Source organism: Helicoverpa zea, chromosome 11 (assembly GCF_022581195.2).
Source record: "Helicoverpa zea isolate HzStark_Cry1AcR chromosome 11, ilHelZeax1.1, whole genome shotgun sequence".
Classification (NCBI taxonomy): Eukaryota; Metazoa; Arthropoda; class Insecta; order Lepidoptera; family Noctuidae; genus Helicoverpa; species Helicoverpa zea.
In genome coordinates, this window is record NC_061462.1 from 9922380 (window position 1) to 9941959 (window position 19580).

The 19580-nt window shown below is 37.7% G+C and overlaps 1 protein-coding gene and 1 long non-coding RNA gene across 2 annotated transcripts; one reads left to right on the forward strand and one right to left on the reverse strand.

Annotated features, from left to right (window-relative positions):
• Positions 1-2657: 2657 nt before the first annotated feature.
• On the reverse strand, positions 2658-18965 carry LOC124634526 (carboxylesterase 5A). The gene is made up of 13 exons (XM_047170135.1): positions 18785-18965; positions 17311-17555; positions 16256-16449; positions 16109-16173; positions 15808-15945; positions 15380-15661; positions 15241-15310; positions 14962-15111; positions 12793-13014; positions 10464-10601; positions 5851-6148; positions 4691-5647; positions 2658-2838 (listed from the first exon to the last, which is right to left on the reverse strand). The coding sequence occupies exons 2-12, from the start codon at positions 17511-17513 to the stop codon at positions 5356-5358; spliced, it is 2052 nt and encodes a 683-aa protein (XP_047026091.1). The 5' UTR covers positions 17514-17555; positions 18785-18965; the 3' UTR covers positions 2658-2838; positions 4691-5355.
• Positions 10528-15212, forward strand: LOC124634527. The gene is made up of 2 exons (XR_006984879.1): positions 10528-10616; positions 14971-15212. It is a non-coding gene; the product is annotated as an uncharacterized LOC124634527 (long non-coding RNA).
• Positions 18966-19580: the final 615 nt, after the last annotated feature.

Genomic DNA, 19580 nt, shown 5'->3' on the forward strand with positions numbered 1-19580 from the left:
TAAATCTGTAAAAAAACTGTGTCTGTACATTGAATATATTAAAAAAATAATAATTGGGTGGGGTTTAGAAACAGTAATGGAGCACAAATCCAAAAAAAAAATTCTGTCTGTTTGTCTGTATGTCTGTATGTCTGTTTGTTTGTACACGCTAATCTTCCGAACTACTGAACGGATTTCAATGATTTTTTCTTTGTTGTATCAGTATTAGGCCTGGTCAACATATAGGCTATAATTTATCTTCGAAACTTGAAGACCTGATGCAGAACTCCAACAGACCAATAAAACTATAAGAGATACAAATATGGTGCCGTGGCAAAAATTGTTTCATTTGATGAGCATTTTCAGCTGAGATTATAAATTTTAAGATCTGGAACACCTGATGTGGAACCCCAAGAGCCCAGCTTCTCTGTACCATATACAGGTATGCCGTTTTAGCAAAAGTTGTTCAATTTGATAAGCACTTTCTATTGACTTATACAAATTGAAGATCTAAAACACCTGATGTGGAACTCCAGGGGCCCAACTAGACTATAGCATATAGAGGTATGACGTTTTAGCAAAAGTTGTTCAATCTGATAAGCACTCTCTGTTGACTTATAAACATTGAAGATGTAAAACACCTAATGTGGAAACCCAGGAGCCCAGCTAGACTATAGCTTATAAAGATATGACGTTTTAGCAAAAGTGGTTCAATCTGATAAGCACTCTCTATTGACGTGTAAACATCGAAGATCTGGAACACCTGATGTGGAACTTCAAGAGCAATACTACACTTGAAATGTATAGAAATGAATGTTATGAAATAGGTATAGTGAATCAAAATAAGTAATTAGTCCGTCTTTTAGATAACCCTAAAATAATGGACACGCATTTTTCTTTTCTCTCTCTCACAAACAAATAATAACGAAGATACAACAACGCTTGAATTTCGTGTTAAGTCACTGCTTAGTACAAATTTTACATACCTAGACGTGGCGTCACGAGCCTCCACTCTCTAACTTTGTTGCGTTTTATCTTCATTATTATTTTGTATATCTCTTCCAGACCTCGGGACTACAGAGTTCCAAATTTTTGGGAGGCAAACGTGGGGTCGAAGCCAACACGCTGAAGCCCTTTTGAGACAACTTTAATGAAATGGTGACACAAAACCGACGATTATCCCTTTATACACTATAGAAATGAACCCAAGGACAATCCCCGGTGGACGTCGTTAAAAAAAAGACAATCCCCGGTTCTGTGCTAAACTATTGCTAACTATGGAGGAAAACTACTTGGGCTATTTTGATGGGATGTTAGTGGATGACAATGTATTAGGTACATGTAAAAACGGCAGGTGGAGACTCGCCACCTCACTTACTGTAACCAGTCACTGAATAGCAACAAGAGGGCAATAGGGACATGAGCGGCTGACGATGCAACTGAGTACCAGTGTTTTACAAGGAGCGACTGCCTATCTGACCTCCACAACCCGGTTACCCCTTGGTAAGACTTACTGGCTTCTGACTACCCATAACGACTGCCAAGAATGTTCAATGACAGTCGGAACCTACAGTTTAACATCCCCTCCAAATAACGGTCATTGGTATCCAAAATATACGTAGAAAGTACATACGAACTTAGAAAAGTTGCATTGGCAGGCACTTGCCAGACCTGGAATCAAAGACGCACGCTCATACTTGAGAGATTGGTTCTCTACCCACTAAACCACCACGAATTCCACTAAGTCACCACGACTTTGTCATCTATTTAATGTTTTTTTACGAAATAATACCTACGTGTAATATTTTTGCCACACACAACTTAAATGCGGTCTAATTAGAATCACTACTTTTATCCCTATGGTCACGTCTATTGCGACTATTCAGATCTTTGATTTTGCTGACCCCATAGTCGCTGGCATAAGGGACAGGATCCGCGTACGAAGTCGCGGGCAGAAGCTAGTAAATAAATAAATAAATAAATAAAAAGAGCGAAGAAAAACAGGTTTCCGAAAGTCAAGAAGAAAAATCTTAAAGCCACAACGTAGCTTACTAATGCAACATAAGTTGCCCCAATGCGAGTTGACCCAATTTACGTAGGGGAAAATAGCACCGTTTTTTGTTAGTCATCTGTGAGTCAACATGGGCTCATTGTGTGATAATGCAATTGAATGATACGGCTAAGTATAGGTAGAACAATCGAACCTTCAACTGTTTCTTTAAACCACAAGATTATACAGTGCAAGAATACAAAACTGTTCAGCCGTGTCCTCAATAATTTGCCAATGATCATTCTTTCAAGCTATCACATACTATGTATACTTATTACCTACGTTCATATTACATGAGTTGATACCTACTCTCTCTGAAGCCTTCCATGTAGAAATGATCTTTAAAAAAATCGTACTTCTTGACGCAGTCGAGTTATTTTATAGTTTTATTTTCAGTATAATCATCGGCAAGGATATTGAGCCCTGACCTTCACCTGCGCAGAAGTGATTTATTGGTTTATTGCCAGTGCGCAAAGCGATCCCCACTCTTCCGCCGAGCCGAGAACTCATTATCCGTGCCGACTACTTACTTACTTTTCTTGCATTTCTTCGTAGTGCAATTGCACAATGAGCAGCATTCAGTCTTCAGACAAAGACAGACCCTAATTAATATATCTGAATAAAACGATTTTTGCATTTTATACGGTGTTTAATTTTGGTCCATAAACGTTGCTTGACATGTCTTTTTTTTCCAAGATATTTATTATTTTACATCATTTATGGTATTTAGGTAGTTCTATTTTGATCTGGCATCTTTTGGCGAATCTGTGACACGTTGCAGATGCACAGCATTCTGAATCAGAGTCACACTGAAAAAAATATAAATTTAGGATTAATCTGAAACTCAGTCAAAAACAACAACTAATTTAACAGGTAAATAGGAATCTCCTTCGAAATATGTTTATAAGTTCTGCCATTGACAAGATATACCCATGTAGATAAAGAAAACTCGTGCAAAACTACCCATATAACCATTTTTGCGAACATAACGTAACCGTTTCGACACTTAGCGTCGACACTGATCTATCTCGAAACATAATCTCGTCGACGTTCCGTGTTAGCGCCGTCGCTGCAACTAAAAATGGGGAAGATCTCGACACAATAAACAAGTAACATTTGGTTTCTAATTTACGTCGCCGTGTCGTAACATTGTTACCATATTTTAACCAGAGTTAGCACTAATCATTCAATCATTCATTCGTTCGATCAATTTCGTTGGCTCGTGCGTGAGTGACACGACGAATACAAAATACAAGAAATCCCATAATGATGGTTTACTTACCTTGAGTTGATGAACTCAAGGTAAGTTAACAAAGTTTTAGTTTTCATTAATTAATATGGTTTATAATGCTCAAATCTTATTGGGAAAAAAAGTTTACTGTGTAATTTCTTTGAATATGTTGATATTTCCAACGCGCCACCGTAATATCATGTTTTCATAATTCTGGCGAAAGAAAAACTTTTGTTAAATAAAATAAAAATATAAAATTATGCACATTGAGTGCTTAAAAGCTTCCATTTAAATAGAATATCAAATATTTTAATCCTAATACAAATTATTTTAGCAAGATTTACTCATAAAATTGATAAATAATGAACTATGAAAAAACATTTTTGATGTTTGTTATGAAAAATATGCTCGTCGCAACTAGTCACAAAGTTACGATAATGTGTCGACACGTGTCGACATGTTACGGTAAATTGTTACAAAATTACTAGATTTTTAAGATGGTTTCTCTTAATATTTGGTTACAGTGTTTCCCAAAGTTTTTATCAAGTCAAGATGCCTTTTTTCATTGTTCTAACCAAAGGAGGCTCATCAGAATTAATATCGCTTGTGCCGAGTACTTGAGTTAAAGACGAAGACGTCTTGTTTTGGCCGAGAAAACGAAAAAACAGCGATTTGGAGCTCGAAAGTTGAAACTTTGGCACTAGGGACTATACCACTAAGATCCTCCACTAAATTCCGTACTGTTTTCCTGTAAATGGCCTAGAAAATAATAAGTTTTAAGTTCAATAAAATGGGTATCCGTCAATGTGCCCTACCAACAATGCACATCATGAAAAAAATATTAGGTATTATAATAAAAAAAAACTTGTGTACGAGTACAATTAGGCACTTGAGATATTTTGGGACGTACTTATTTCTTTTACTCTTCTGTAAAAAGTTGAAGTCCATCAGAATTTACGTAAGGTTTTTGGTTGTTTACTCATTTTAAATTTCATTAAATGGTTGATAATGGCAGAAAACATAGACAGTTTGAGAATAACTGGCTCTCGTCATGTTTTTATATATGCAAGTTATTGTTAAAGTGTTCTGGAACATCGACTACACATGTTACTACCCAGTTACAACACAATTGTGTCAACATTGCACACTGGTTACAAACCAAACGCAAAGTTTCTAAAATGTGTGGTTACAAATTAAGCTGTAAAGTATCGACACAGCGACCACACAAAGTTACTGAATCTAGTTTCCGTCACATTTTTACTGAACCGTTACAACTCATAAAAGCTAATCCCTACACAGTCACGTTGTGTCGTATCAGTTACGAAACTGTTGCGACTTGTTACATCTTTATCATATCTGCGACCAAAAATGGCTGTATGGGTAAGACTAAACATTCGAATTATGAATCCAGTAGTGAAAATAAAACTTACTGGGTCACCATGTTTCCCACAAGTACCAGCCGGGTTCGACGACTGAGCTTCAGTTGTCTCAATCAAGTATTGAGTGAAGACGAGGAACAAAACAATAGCACAGGCACGACGCATGTTGACTAGTATTCAGCTTATACTGCAGGATGTCTGGCTGAGCTGGTTGATATACCTCCAGACGTTAAATATCGTCATTAATTAGTGCGCTCCATCTACGGTCAACCAATAAACCGGTTTTCCTGTTTTGACATCCTCAACTCTAATAATAGCAAACAACTCAGGTTTCCTGGTTCTGTGGTTTTGATCCTCAGAATTGTATGCTAATGAGCATTTGTTTACAATTAGCTAATTAGATAGGTATGTATTTACAAAAATATTTTTGCAGAACTCACTTATTGTATTACATCTGATATGACCTTTTATACAGACAGACACCCCATAAGAGGACTCATAGCCTTCCTCGAATAATAGGCTATCAAACACTGAAATTTCTTTTTCAATTTGGGCCAAGAGTTCCTAAGATTCGCGTTCAAGTAAATAAATAAAGCTTCTTATTCGTCACCTTTAAAATAGCAAGGTTTTCAAAATAAAATCGCTTCGTATAATCTTTTATTTATTAAGGTGTAAAAAATATGGCACTGACAATATAAACTTCTTACTTAGTCAACTCAAAAATCAAACGGGAGCTTAAAAGGCCCCTGTGTGGTTCTTTGTGGTTTCTGTGGCTGCCTCTGAGGAGTTCTAGTTGGCTGTTTACCCAACAGTCCTGGCACTAATTGCATAGTGTTCTGTGCGGGCAACTGCAAAGGCAATTGGCCCGGCAACTGGCCCGGCAATTGTCCTGGTATTGCTGGCAACTTGCCCAGTTGTTGCAAATTCAATAAGTTGCCGAGGAGATTCTTACATAGTGCTCCTGTCAACCTGTCTCCCATATTGCCCCATAATCCGATCTGACAGAACCTGAAATAATACACATCAATAACTTAAGTTTGCAAAATGATAACGCTCTAAAATATTAAACTAGTTTTTGTTTTTCTAAACCAGATTTTAATCTATTGTAGCGGACTGGTTTGAGAAAAAATAGACCACGATAGTGTTGGGTAAACCGGTTCAGTTTGAATAATATTTACTATATGCTACTATAAGATAAATATTGTACCCACCTAAAATCTTTATCAATTGTCAACGATTCGCCAATCTTTAAAAATTGATCTGCGCTCGAAGGGAACAGTATGCCACCTAAGATCTTTGAAGTGTTCTTGGTTTTGGCATCATCAAGTCCGTGTGCGAACTTGGAGATAAGCCCCACAAAGTTCTCCCTGACTCGAGCATCGGTGCTGGAGACCTCGCCGCCCATGGGCTGGCCGTCAGGGCCCAATGGTTCGAAGATATATGCTAACTCGTCTCCGTGGGAAGGACCTTGCGCTTTCTTAGGCTTCATCGGCTCGTCGGTCGACTTTTCTGTAAGTATAATCAAGATCAATATAAATAGTGCCAAGCCAGATTAAAGATTATTGAGCTGAGATGTTAGCGTAGCACAAAACATGTAGCATTAGAAAATGTCAGTCTCCCAAAGTTTCGGGCATAGGTCAAAGGAACGCCCTCTAGACATTTCCCCTTCACCCTTACTGAGCCGTCTAGACCCAAAATACACTGAAAAAACTGTTTTATTTTTTGCCACCATAGACTTGTCTTTATTTACAATTGTTTGAATCAATAAATAGGGGTGAGGGGTGCATGTCCATGTCGTACTTCGTTGCAATCCATCCCGGATATGCATCTTTGTCAAGGGCAGATGTTAAGAGCGTGTATGTCAACCGCGCGCCATTTGGCCTACAAAGGTACTTTTCAAACCACTGTTTCTAATTAACTACTTATCCTATAACTATGTTAATTTTTAATAAAGCAAGGTAATTTCACTGTCTATATAGTTAATTGAACATAAATTTCAATTTGTGTAGATTAAATACTGAAAATCCCTATAACGTAACAGATGTTTTATAAAATTCCCGTTCAGCGTCTATTTCGAAGCTTAAATTCATGTGAAAACAGTGGCAAATCTAATTATATTTATTTTTTTACTCATAGACGAAATCCCCATGCCTATAGTTAGTTGAAAACATTTTTTGATTTAGGTCTCTATCTTTCAGAAAAAAATATTTTAACAATGTGAAAAATTGTGAATTTCAAATGCTTTTTTTACCTACCTATCTTACTTAATTTAATATAACAATTATTTACTATAGTAATATAACTCTTTCTTTAAAACATAAACTTTATATTATAATTTAATCTCTCGTTTTTATTAGGGTTCCGTAGCCAAAATGGCAAAAACGGAACCCTTATAGTTTCGTCATGTCCGTCTGTCCGTCTGTCCGTCTGTCCGTCTGTCCGTCTGTCCGTCTGTCACAGCCGATTTACTCGGAAACTATAAGTACTACAGTGATGAAATTTGATGGGAATATGTGTTGTATGAACCGCTACAAAAATATGACACTAAATAGTAAAAAAAAGAATTGGGGGTGGGGCCCCCCATACATGTAACTGAGGGATGAAATTTTTTTTTTTCGATGTACATACCCGTGTGGGGTATCAATGGAAAGGTCTTTTAAAATGATATAAAGTTTTCTAAAAAACATTTTTCTTAAAGTGAACGGTTTTTGAGATATCAGCTCTCAAAGTCGTAAAAAGTATGTCCCCCCCCCTCTATTTTTATAACTACGGGGTATAAAATTCTAAAAAAAATAGAGGTGATGCATGCTAATTAACTCTTTCAACGATTTTTGGTTTGATCAAAGTATCTCTTATAGTTTTTGAGATAGGTTGATTTAACTGTAATTTACGGAACCCTTCGTGCACGAGTCCGACTCGCACTTGGCCGGTTTTTTTTTTTATAAATTATTTAAAAACTACTATAAAACGCTGCACGCGAGTCAACTCAAACTGAAACCAGACCGCCGCGAGGCTTCACAGAGAGAGGACGTGTCGCTCCGTCATATCGCGTAGGGTGAATAACCTCTGCCGTGGATACCGAGAATAGACTACATTTCAAGCGCGACCAACAAATCTTGATACATTACTATTTTATTTAAAGCTCAATTTTGAAGCATATTTTTTTTTTATCGATTGAGTTGAAATTTTGTTTGACCGTTCTGTTTTAATGACAATGTATGATTCTATATCCAATATGGCGGTATACCCAAGATGGAGAAAAAAATGTTTTTAATGCATTCCTACGATATGGGTATCAAATGAAAGGGCTTGCTATAAAAAACTCGAAAAAAAAATGTGTCGCGAGTCTTAATCCAATATGGCGGATTCCTTAGGCTAGAAATCACTTATTGCAGATGTATGATGTATAATTTTATTTATATGTTCATTTTGGATGTACCCAAATTTTGACTTTTGATCCCGAATAACTTTTGAAGCATATAGGATAGAAAACTTAAAACTTTATTTGCAATGGTAAACCCAAGCTCTTCACCAATATTTTGCTTTCCGGCAATTGTTGTTATTTGACCACAATTTTTCGGTCTAGATGGACTGGACCATTCACATAAACAATCAATTTTTCAAATCGGTCCAGCATGTCGATTCTATAAAATATCACAACTCACTTCGACATCACTCTCACTTCGACTTCGATCTAAAGGTAGAATTCCGTGGACGCGACAATAGTCAACCTTTGAAAATGTATGGCACCGTTGTCGAGGCCCGTGACAGTCGCGCGCGGCCGACGAATTTCGTAAGCTGCTCGCGGCATTGTCAAAAATTTAATTCTGGTTTTACTAAAATTCTATAGATGTTATTAAGCGCTAGACCATGTTGAGAAGCGTACGGCCGCGAGCGGCTCACGAAATTCGTCGTCCGCGCGCGACTGTCGCAGCCCTCGGCAGCGGTGCCATACATTTTCATAGGTTGACTTTTGTCGCGCGCGGCTGCGACAATCGCGACCCACGGAATTCTACCTTAAAGTTTCGTGATTGACATTGTCAAACTACACTAGCGCTTCACTATCGAGCGTGTTGACAAGTTGAACTAAATCAAAGTCGAGATTTTGACAGATTTGTCAAAATCTGTCTATCTATAGGGGAGGTAGGGGAGAGATGGGCAGTTGGGAGACATGATCAAATCAGAATAAAAGGGGGGTCCTTTTATTCTGATTTCTGATCATAGTTTTGTTTTTTTTTAATTGGGTAGTTTACGTTACCGACTGGTAACGGTGTTCATCCATAGACTATCTGTCATTTCTGTGAGTTGTCAAGAACAAACACTCGTAAAAGTACTTAAATATTTTGTTGCGGTTTCGGATCGTTATAAAGAGAAAACTAATGAAAGGTATGTGTATTTTCTATTATTAATTATTGATTGTCAAAATCTCCAGTTACAATTATAGTAAGTCGATGCAATCCACACCTATTATACCTTTAGAAGAGAGTACTACAGCAATAGTTAATGGGCCCCACGTTTTTATTTTAGTCTAATATGACCGGGACCACCTACGTAGGTTGACAGGTAAGTAACTATTTTTTATTTTCTAGTTTTCAGTGCACATAAGATAAAACCGTTTAACTTAAAAGTTTTTTTACCGATTTTTTTTTCATAAACTAAGTCAAAAGTGTCCAATGCTCTCTATGGTAGGGAGGCTTTTCTTCGTCAGTGAAAATTTGTGAGGTTATAAATCTGCGCGAAAAATCCTTTATAGAATCTTGTTTCAGGTACCGTTGCCAACTTGATCTAGAGACTATTATATTTAAAATAGTGTTTAAATAAAGTTCTAAGTGTTTTAAAGTGATTAAGTGCCTACATTTAACGATGGCTAGAATGTTTTTGCTAGTATTCTACTTGTGTAGCCCTTTCATTTGATACCCATATTGAGGGGGCTGTGCCATTTTGTGCCGGCGGCCATATTGGATTTAATTAAAGGTGTATACAAAATTTCAGACCAATCGGTTGACAGGAAGAGGGTGAAATTTGAATTACTAAATTTGATCCAAGAATAAATAATAAAACAAACGGGGTGAGCTAAATAAAACCGTTTAAATATCTCGTAATGTTGAAACTGATTGTAATTTTTAGGAAAGCTCTTTCATTATATCTAGCCGAATATAAGAAATGGCAATAAAAGTTGATAATGATCTGTAAAATCTGATTTTTTATGCAATAAATTGTGAAAAAGTGCCCATCCCTCCCCTACCTCCCCTAAAGTATGAAATGACATTACGAATCGAAGTGAAATGCGAGTTGTTGATCGAGTTTTATAGAATCCCAGTACAGGCGTCTTTGAGAAATCGAGAACAATCAAATTGAGAACAATCACAAAACAATCTAATTGAAATCTCCTCCTTTTTTTTGAAATCGGTTAAAATACAGAAACTCTTAACATTGCCATTAATCATCAGTCGACTATTTAGTACCGTTGAAAATTGTATGTAATATACAGAAAGTCCTCACCAAGGTTTTCATAGGTGCCCGATTTTTTTGCAAAAGAGTGTAAGTATTAACGACTTATTTTCATGCTTTTACATTTTAGTCATCCATAGACTTACACTATTTTCTCGCTATTAACTATTTATTAAATAACATATTTTTGTTCTACCAATTTCACTCGAAAGGATCAAAATGGTTTGTGTGACTATACGTGAAGTATGATAGGCACGCACACAGCCGCGACGCTAGTCTGCGCGATTTTTTGCGTTGAATTACCTAAAGTTGACATCGCGCGCCGAGCGTACACGCTCTTAAATATCTACAAAGTCAATTTTTAAATACTAACCCGCTAAAGAGACGCCAGGTAGGAAATGCCAGCCTTTAGAGAGGTTCCCGACGTGTTCGAAGCTGTACAGGAACGCCTGGCCACCTGAACTCCACTGCTGCACGCTCTGGTACGCCGGGAAGTTGAACAGGGCATCACCTAGGAGATTAAGATGTATGTTGTTGAAATTGGCATGTGATTTTTTTATTGTTATTAATTTTTTAGTATTGTTTATTTCATATCGCATTATATCCACGCTCCTTATGTGTGATTTAATGTTTCACCCAAAAAGCTAAAGACATTTATAAAAACTGGATTACAATTTCCTGTGAACTTCTTGTTTACTAACATGTTAATTATGATTAATTTAATAAAATGAAATGATTTTGTGCGTAAAAATATCACAAGGAAATCGCATAAAGTAATTAATATACCTAAGTAATATTATAATCCATAAATATATTTCATCAAATGTATGTACACATCTCACACATCACATATTTCATCAATTGCAATTGAAATATCCAAGGAACAATGCTGATTTCTTTGGGTCTTTCGTCATCTCAGCACACTTAACTCATCACGAATGTGTTCAGTTGGTGAAACTCAAAATTTTAACATTTATCATGTCGTCAACTCGACACGTTAAGATTTTGATGCGTGTTCAGTTGGTGAAACTTAAATTATTCACTTTTATGTTTTCACCAACTCAACACGTTTTATAATTTAACCCGATATCAAATAAAAAGTACAGTCAACAAATGAATGTATTCATTTTCTGTGTCACAAACATCATCGGCTACTGAACGTCAGCTTAGCAAACGCGAACATGGACTCCCAAACTACTTAGTACAAGTACTAGGAAATCATAAGTGCATTGAAGCCAGATGCATTAGCAACTTTTAATAATTTTATACAATAAAATAATGGTATTGAAATCTAGCTTGTTGCCGTCGGGGTACCAGCTGTATTAGAACCAAACGGCTTGGCACGCGACGACGACGGTAAGAGACCAGACGGTATGTCGTTATTCCCTTGGAAGATGGGTAGGCCTTTAGTATGGGACGCGACCTGTGTCGATACTCTTGCGCCATCACACCTTCCAAGTTCTGCGTGCTGTGCTGCTGCTGCCGCTGCGGCTGCGGAGAACCTCAAGCGGCGGAAATATAGTGGCCTTGTCGGAAACTATATTTTCGAACCGTTTGGGGTTGAAACGGGTCGTGGGGTCCAAATGCCCACATTCTATTTAAAGATCTCTCTAGGCGGCTGGTTGACGCTTCTCGTGACCAGAAGGCCGGCTATTACCTCGGACAAAGAATCAGCATAGCGATTCAACGAGGTAATGCTGCCAGCCTCTTGGGCACGCTCCCAGTTGACAGCGATGGGGACGAATTTTTTGACGCTTTTTAGTTTTTTGTTTTACTAGGATAGTTTTTGATATTTATTGTAAATATTTATTGTAAATATCTGTGTAAATATCTATTGAAATTATTAAGTTAGTTTTTGATTTGTTTAATACCAAATATATAAAACTTTCATTTGTTGACTGTACTTTTTATTTGAAATCGGTTTAAATTATAAAACGTGTTGAGTTGGTGAAAACATAAAAGTGAATAATCTAAGTTTCACCAACTGAACACGCATCAAAATCTTAACGTGTCGAGTTGACGACATGATAAATGTTAAAATTTTGAGTTTCTCCAACTGAACACATTCGTGATGAGTTAAGTGTGTTGAGATAACGAAAGACCCATTTCTTTACTCAGCATCGAAAATTGTATTATTAACTGTTGTAAACTATCGATTTCCTGCTGAGGACAGACTCTAACAAAAAATCTCCCTTTTTGCTATGAAGGGTAAAAAAAGGGTCCGACCCCTTGGTTAGGGTGCTGAAGAGGGTTCAAAAATGCTTTGAATTAGTTCAAGTTAAAAACTTATATAAAATGCGAATAGCTTAAAAGGTTTTATAATAAACTAGCTTTTGCCCGCGACTTCGTTCGCGTGGAATAGTGGCATCCGGCAGATTTTTGGTTTGAACAATAGATGGCGCTATATGTCCGGAATAAATTGTCTTTTTTTGCAATAAAAACTATCCTATGTCCTTCTCCTGGCTCTAAACTACCTCCCTGCCAGTTTTCAGCTAAATCGGTTCAGCCGTTCTTGAGTTATAAGTGGTGTAACTAACACGACTTTCTTTTATATATACAGATAGATGAGCTTTTATGAAATTTCGTTCCGTGACCAGATGGCAATGTATGACTGCACCTTTATTCTCCAAGGATCAGTTACGTTTTATAGATTAGAAAAACGTAGTGTTTAAAAGAATTATTTTTTGCACAAGTTTATTTACCTGTAGCTTCCGCGACCTCAGAAAGTCCATCAATGAGATTAGAAGCCTGATCAAACAAGCCCTGATAGTAGTCGGAGATAGGCAGGACAGCTTGAACGTTAGAAGCCAGTGGGATCAGACCCTCAACCCCTTGCACCACATTCTGAAGACCTCCTATTACATCTTTCTTGAGGAAGTCCTTCACATTTTGGAGTTGGTTTGTCAGGAATTTGTTAAATTTACCTGTAGAGTAAAATGAAACGTTATGTCACAAGTTCACAACACAATATTGACGGATAAGGCCGGCAGCACACATCCGGTTTCCGGATACGGTTTCCTGATCAGGAATTCCGATTCGGGATTCCGTGACACTAGCGCACACATTCGGTTTTTTTCATTCTGAATTTACATGGCCAGTACGTATAGAGCCACTTAAGCCTTATTGGAAATTTCTCATCAATACGAATAATATAAGACCAAATACAAGGTAGTTTACATATTCAGTTGTCGAGTTCCGTCGACCTTCTCTGGTCTCCATCATCAGGTCAGCTCCAAACCTTCACTGTTGCAAAGTTCTATTCAATACAAATAACATAAGTCCAAACACGAAGTAGTTTACGTACTCAGTTGTCGAGTTCCCTCGACCTTCTCTGGTCTCCATCATCAGGTCAGCTCCAAACTTTCACTAATGCATAATGTTATCAGACATACACCTCATAATCAAGTTTTTATCCTGCGCATGCCTACAACTTTCAAAAGTTGCCCTGGATTTCTCAGGGTTTCCATCATCAGATCCGATGACGATGATGAGATGATTATGGGACCACCTATGAGGTATACCATAGCAAACAAAAAAATAATTTAATAAAATGTATGAATAGTCCTATGAGCGATGTTCTCATAACAGCGCCTGAACCATTTTTAAAGCACTTTTTCGTATGAAGGTGTAAAAAATTAAGTTAGAGAGTACATATAAGTACCATATTGTTTTTAAAATTTTTATCTTTTTTTTGAGATACGTCACTTTGTTATAGGACATGGGGCAGTTTTGAATGGATTGTGATCCGCCTACTTTAAACTATTTATCTTTTATGTATGCAAATATGTATATACTAGCTTCTGCCAGCGGTTTCACCCGCATCCCGTGGGGAACTACTTCCCGTACTGGGATAAAAAGCCGATAAGTAGCCTATAGCCTTCCTCGATAAATGGGCTATCTAACACTGAAAGAAATTTTCCAATCGGACCAGTAGTACCTACCTGAGATTAGCGCGTTCAAACAAACAAACAAACTCTTCAGCTTTATAGTATTAGTATAGATTTGTTAATTGTTTAATAAACTGGATTTCATCTCTCAAAAAAAAACTAAAACAAATATAAAAAAGTAAGTGACAAGCGGGCTCTGATACACGTTCATTCGGAACATGGCTACCTTGATTCAGAATGAAAATTTCCGTATGTGTGCGGCGGTCAAACCAAATTGTTCGCGAGCGCTGCGTTCGGAATGACGTCATCAGGTTTTATTCCGTTCTGAGTACCCGAACGCACGGAGAAAATTTTAAACCGAATGTCAGGTTTTTTTCCGTCCGGAAAAAGTAAGAACGTGTGCGCTCTTGTGAACATTTTGTATGAAAAAAGAGCATTCCGGTTTCCGAATCAGAATTCCTGATCAGGAAACCGGATCAGGAAACCGGATGTGTGCTGCCGGCCTAAAGGAAGGAATTTATATAGTTTGTTAGTTAATGTTAGTCGTGGTGGCCTAGTGGGTAAAGGACCAATCTCTCAAGTATGAGGGCGCGGGTTCGATCCCAGGTCAGGCAAGTACCAATGCAACTTTTCTAAGTCTGTATGTACTTTCTAAGTATATCTTAGACACCATTGGCTGTGTTTCGGATGGCACGTTAAACTGTAGGTCCCGGCTGTCATTGAACATCCTTGGCAGTCGTTACGGGTAGTCAGAAGCCAGTAAGTCTGACACCAGTCTAACCAAGGGGTATCGGGTTGCCCGGGTAACTGGGTTGAGGAGGTCAGATAGGCAGTCGCTTCTTGTAAAGCACTGGTACTCAGCTGAATCCGGTTAGACTGGAAGCCGACCCCAACATGATTGGGAAAAAGGCTCGGAGGATGGATGTTAGTTAATGTTAGTGATTGTTTATTGTCCATTTATATAACATTTTTTATTTGTCTTACCAAACACAGCCCTTGAGGTCTCGGCCGACGTGACACCGGTGAGGAGAGGGACACGTTTCTGCTTCCTACCCAGTGACTCAGCTGGAGCTTCGGCTACGAGAGGCGGCAGACCTCGGAGGTCATCCGCACCTTCTACTCTAGCACCAGCACCTGGAAAAATTATAACAATGCTACATAGAACATATCATTTCGATTTGTCCGTCTGTTTGTATCATACAAGACACGAAATTAGAGATATGAGGTATTTTTTCCATATGCTTATTATTGCCCAAGCCTTACCTGATCGTCCTGAAATCTCTTCCAAAAATCTTTGTGTGTCTACCATGTCCATATTCAAATCCTCGTCAGCCTGCAAATATGAAATATTCTTTGAGATTAAATTACCAACAATCAAAAAACTAAAGTTCGTACTAAGTACCTGCACAAGTTCTTCAACGGGCAATTTCCGTAAGCATATGAGAAGACTTTCAGCTGGTTTCTTCGGGCATCCCGTACGTTCGGCTAAGGCGTCGGAATGTTTTTCAGGGTCTGGTCTCACGGCGCCTGGAGACAAGGGAGCGCCCGACAAAGCGGCGACTCCCGTAGCGGTGCGACCTTCAGGAGACAACGCCAGGAGGGAAGCGGCACTGCCCCCAGAACCTTGGCCCATCACAACCACTCGCTTTGCGTCACCCCCGAAGAATTGAATGTAGTCTTGTATCTGAAATATACACAAAATATTATTTAGTTACTTATCGGGGAATATTGACAGGTTAATTTGTTAGGTTTTCAGGACAGAGTGATTGATGCTTATATGGAAGTTAGCAGTACGAAAATTAAAGATTATTATAATTTTGAACGTCTTACCCAGATCATGGCCGCATGTAGGTCAAACAGTCCAACATTGCCTCCTGCATCTCTTTGCCCTGTGCTCAGATATCCAAGCGAGCCTAACCGATACTGTGCTGTTACCAATATCGTATCCTTTTGAACCAAATGTTGTCCCTGGAAACAAATAACATTGCAACACACTGCTACAATTTCTTTAACTAATTAGATAGGAAAGTCATCGACAAAGTAGAATTTATGAAGTCTTCTAGCTATGTATCTGATCTAGTAAATAATTATATCCAAGTTGGTAAAACCGAACAAAGCTAAAGTTGCTTACTCCATAAGAATGTGTCGATCCAGTTCTATAGTTACCACCGTGAATGAAGAAGACAACCGGGCTTCCTGCAAATTATACAAAAGGTTAAATGTATCATTTCAAACAGAGTTGACTTGACGGTTACGTTTGATTTCATCAACTGCTTACCTTCTTCCGTAGCAGGCATTTTAGGAGCATACACGTTAAGACAGAGGCAGTCTTCATGTCCTAAGATTCGCCCTCGCTGGTAAGGATCGGGTTGAGGGCATGGGAGGCACTGCTGGGTAGCCATCATCTCTCCTGCAAGGTACCGGCGGATGGGCCGCTGGAACCTCTGAGGACCCAGTGGTGGTTCAGCATATCTGATGGAGGTAATTTGTTTCTAAAGAGTTGTAAATGAGCCAGTAATAAGAGAGCTAGTGAACAAGATTGAATACAACAAGACCTCCAGTTTTTATAACACTTGGTCAATATTTTAGTTATTTTTATTTTATATCAATAATTTAATGTAGGTACCTAAGTTACTACATCATGGATAATCTGTTGGCCACGAAAATAGCGGAAACCACTATCAACATCCGCCAAATGGTTAGCTTGAAATAACAGATTCAATTTAATTTAAAATTAAATTTTAATCATGTAATTTAATTTTATTACACAGTCGGTCTGAAATGCTGCATTTCTAAATTGTTGAATATTTAAAATTCTTGAATCTTTCTAATTCTGCTAAGAAAATTTACTATATTTATGATTTTACCTATTATATTTTTAAACTTATTGATACAAAAACGTTTCGTATTGGTACCTACAAACTTCTTTTGGTGGTTCTAGGAAGCGATGCTAGTTTTGCAACGAACCAAATTGAAATTAGTAAAACGTACCAATTTAAAGAAAGCTTTTTCACTCATTCCTGTCAATAATTCCACTTCTCTAAAGAAACAAAATTGACAAAATGATTCTGTAGGTATAGAGACCGCCAATAATGTCTCAAAACTAAATATTCGTCAAACTTTTCAGTTTTAATCTTCAAGGGTTGATGCTAAACTGATTAGACCTTTGACCACTTATGTGTTATTTCAATTTTTTTATTTTTATTAAGCTGTCTCAACTCAACTAACTCCTATTTGGATAAGCTTATTGTCACAACAATCATCGTCATTTTTTGCATGCGAAACATTTATTGGAGATTTTTTTTTTAACTTTTATGTATCTACATCTCTTACCTTATCCCGAAGAAGCTGTAATATCCAAGTTTTTCATCTTTGATTCCTTCGATACGGGAGCTGAACCCGTGGCGCTGGGTGAACACCACCGCCGCGTCAGGCTCGGGGGGCGCAGCAGGTGCGCCGCCCACCACAGCCTGCGCCGGCGCATACCACAGCCCGACCAGCGCAAGCGCAACACACCACATCCAAAGCCGAGACATCACTAACTCCTATGACAATCGCCACCGGAACTACCCATCCCACTATATAATGATAACACTAGTTTACAGTACATTTGTTGCCGGGATTTTTTAAGCTGTTGTTGACTACTCATATTTAACCATATTTAAAACTATTAGTAGTTTTTTTTTATCAGCTCTAGTTTTTGAGATTCAGCTAAGTGCGGTTTAAAGAGAAAAAACGTGTATTTACCTTAAAGAATATTTGTTTAAAAATTATATTAATTGTTAAGTTCCAAAAAACTTGGCTTTAAAGCTCTTCTCTTATGTGTAGACTTTGGGAAATGGCGTATCAGAGACCAGCAATAGTCAGACATAATATTTACATCCCAGAAACCCTGATAACGTTCTTCCATGACACGTTAATCTTGATGCATACGTTCTCCCTGCTCTTCGCTCATATCTCCTAAATTTTCCGGAAATCTGTCCAGATGACTGAAGACGAAGTGAGTTTATGCTGAAATTGCATCCCATATCTCTTAATTGTAAAAGCAGTTCTTCGACAAGATCAACATAATTTTCATTATATTTTTTCAAAATTCAATATAATTTTTATTCTCTGAAAGTTCAGGTGAATGCTGCACTGGACGCTGAACACATGTACTACTTCGGTTTTGCCATTTAGCTCGATTTTTGGTGTTTAAGCTGTTTATGTTCACGCTACAAAAGTAAGAGTCTTCGAGATGATTTTTCGATTCTTTCCAAATAGTTGGTGTTTTAAGTTTAAAAGTACTTCTTTTACCACTTTTCCATAATCTTAATTATTCAACGCACGATTTACAAACACAATCAGGAGCCCAAGATTTTTCATTTTTATCTAACAACATTCCAAAATATAAAAAATAAGTATTTTTAAGCGTCTCTGATGACATTTCTACTCTTCTCAAACACATATTCTCCACATAAGTAACAAACATGGTTTGGATTGTTCAAACAACGCCTCCTTGAACTACTCGTGTTGTAAAAACTTCACATATTTGTATAATTACAATAAAATACGTACTTTAGCGACTGAAAAAGGTTCAGAAAAGAGAAAGTCAATAACAAGTAAAGTCGAGCTACAAAAAAATTTTTGCGGGTGTAATTAATAAAAACTAAACATAAGTGAATGTTACCAGCCATTAAATCCACGGCAACAGGCAAAAAGTTTGATTTTGTAAACTAGTGTAATCACCATTAGGTAGTTGCTAAAAACTTACTGAATTATATTGAATTATATTTTTGGCTGTAAGTATTATAGGCAAAAGTGGTACCTATGAGAGGTATTCCGGTAATCCAGTGTTTCAGGTTTTCATTAAGTTTAAGATCTTGCTTGGCCAATATAAAGAATTCCTTGAAACTTCGTCTCGTCTTCATTACGTTTTACTCCAATCTAGGGGTTTTACATAACTTTTAACAGATAATTGTATCAAGGCATTCATTGAAAATGCAAACAAACCATCTGATGACATGTTTCATAGGAAAAATATTCTACAGCCTGCAGCCAATTAAAACCCTGACAAAATATGCCAGTCTGGATGAGGGCTCAATTGATTATTTGAAAATAAGCCCGGGTTCGCGCATGTGCAATGCAGGTGCCTTATTAGCATTTAAGCAACTTTTAACTACGTGTATAATGTTATGTTGATACCTACTAATTTAATAATTTTAGTATGATAATGCAGTTTGAGCAAAGAGATTTAAGACTCTAGTTCTTACATATTTTTTTGATGTCTTTAGAGTTTGAGCAATGATGAAACGGGACGATGTAAATACCTGTCGTATGTAGGGCTGCCATCCGTCCGGGTTTCCCCGGATTTGTCCTCGTTTGGAGGCCGTCCGGGGGCCGTCCGGGCGGGGTTTCAAGAAGTGTCCGGGGAAAACCCGGACACTTTTCATGTAAAGAAGCACCTCATTGAATTTAAAAAATCGTACTCGTTCGGGGAAAAAATGCGATTTACGCCAAATGTCCGGGTTTTTTTAATGTTTGTCCGGGTTTAGCGAAATTCGAGGTGGCAGCCCTAGTCGTATGTATCGCGAAGAGAATTAATAATAAGAATTATATACATA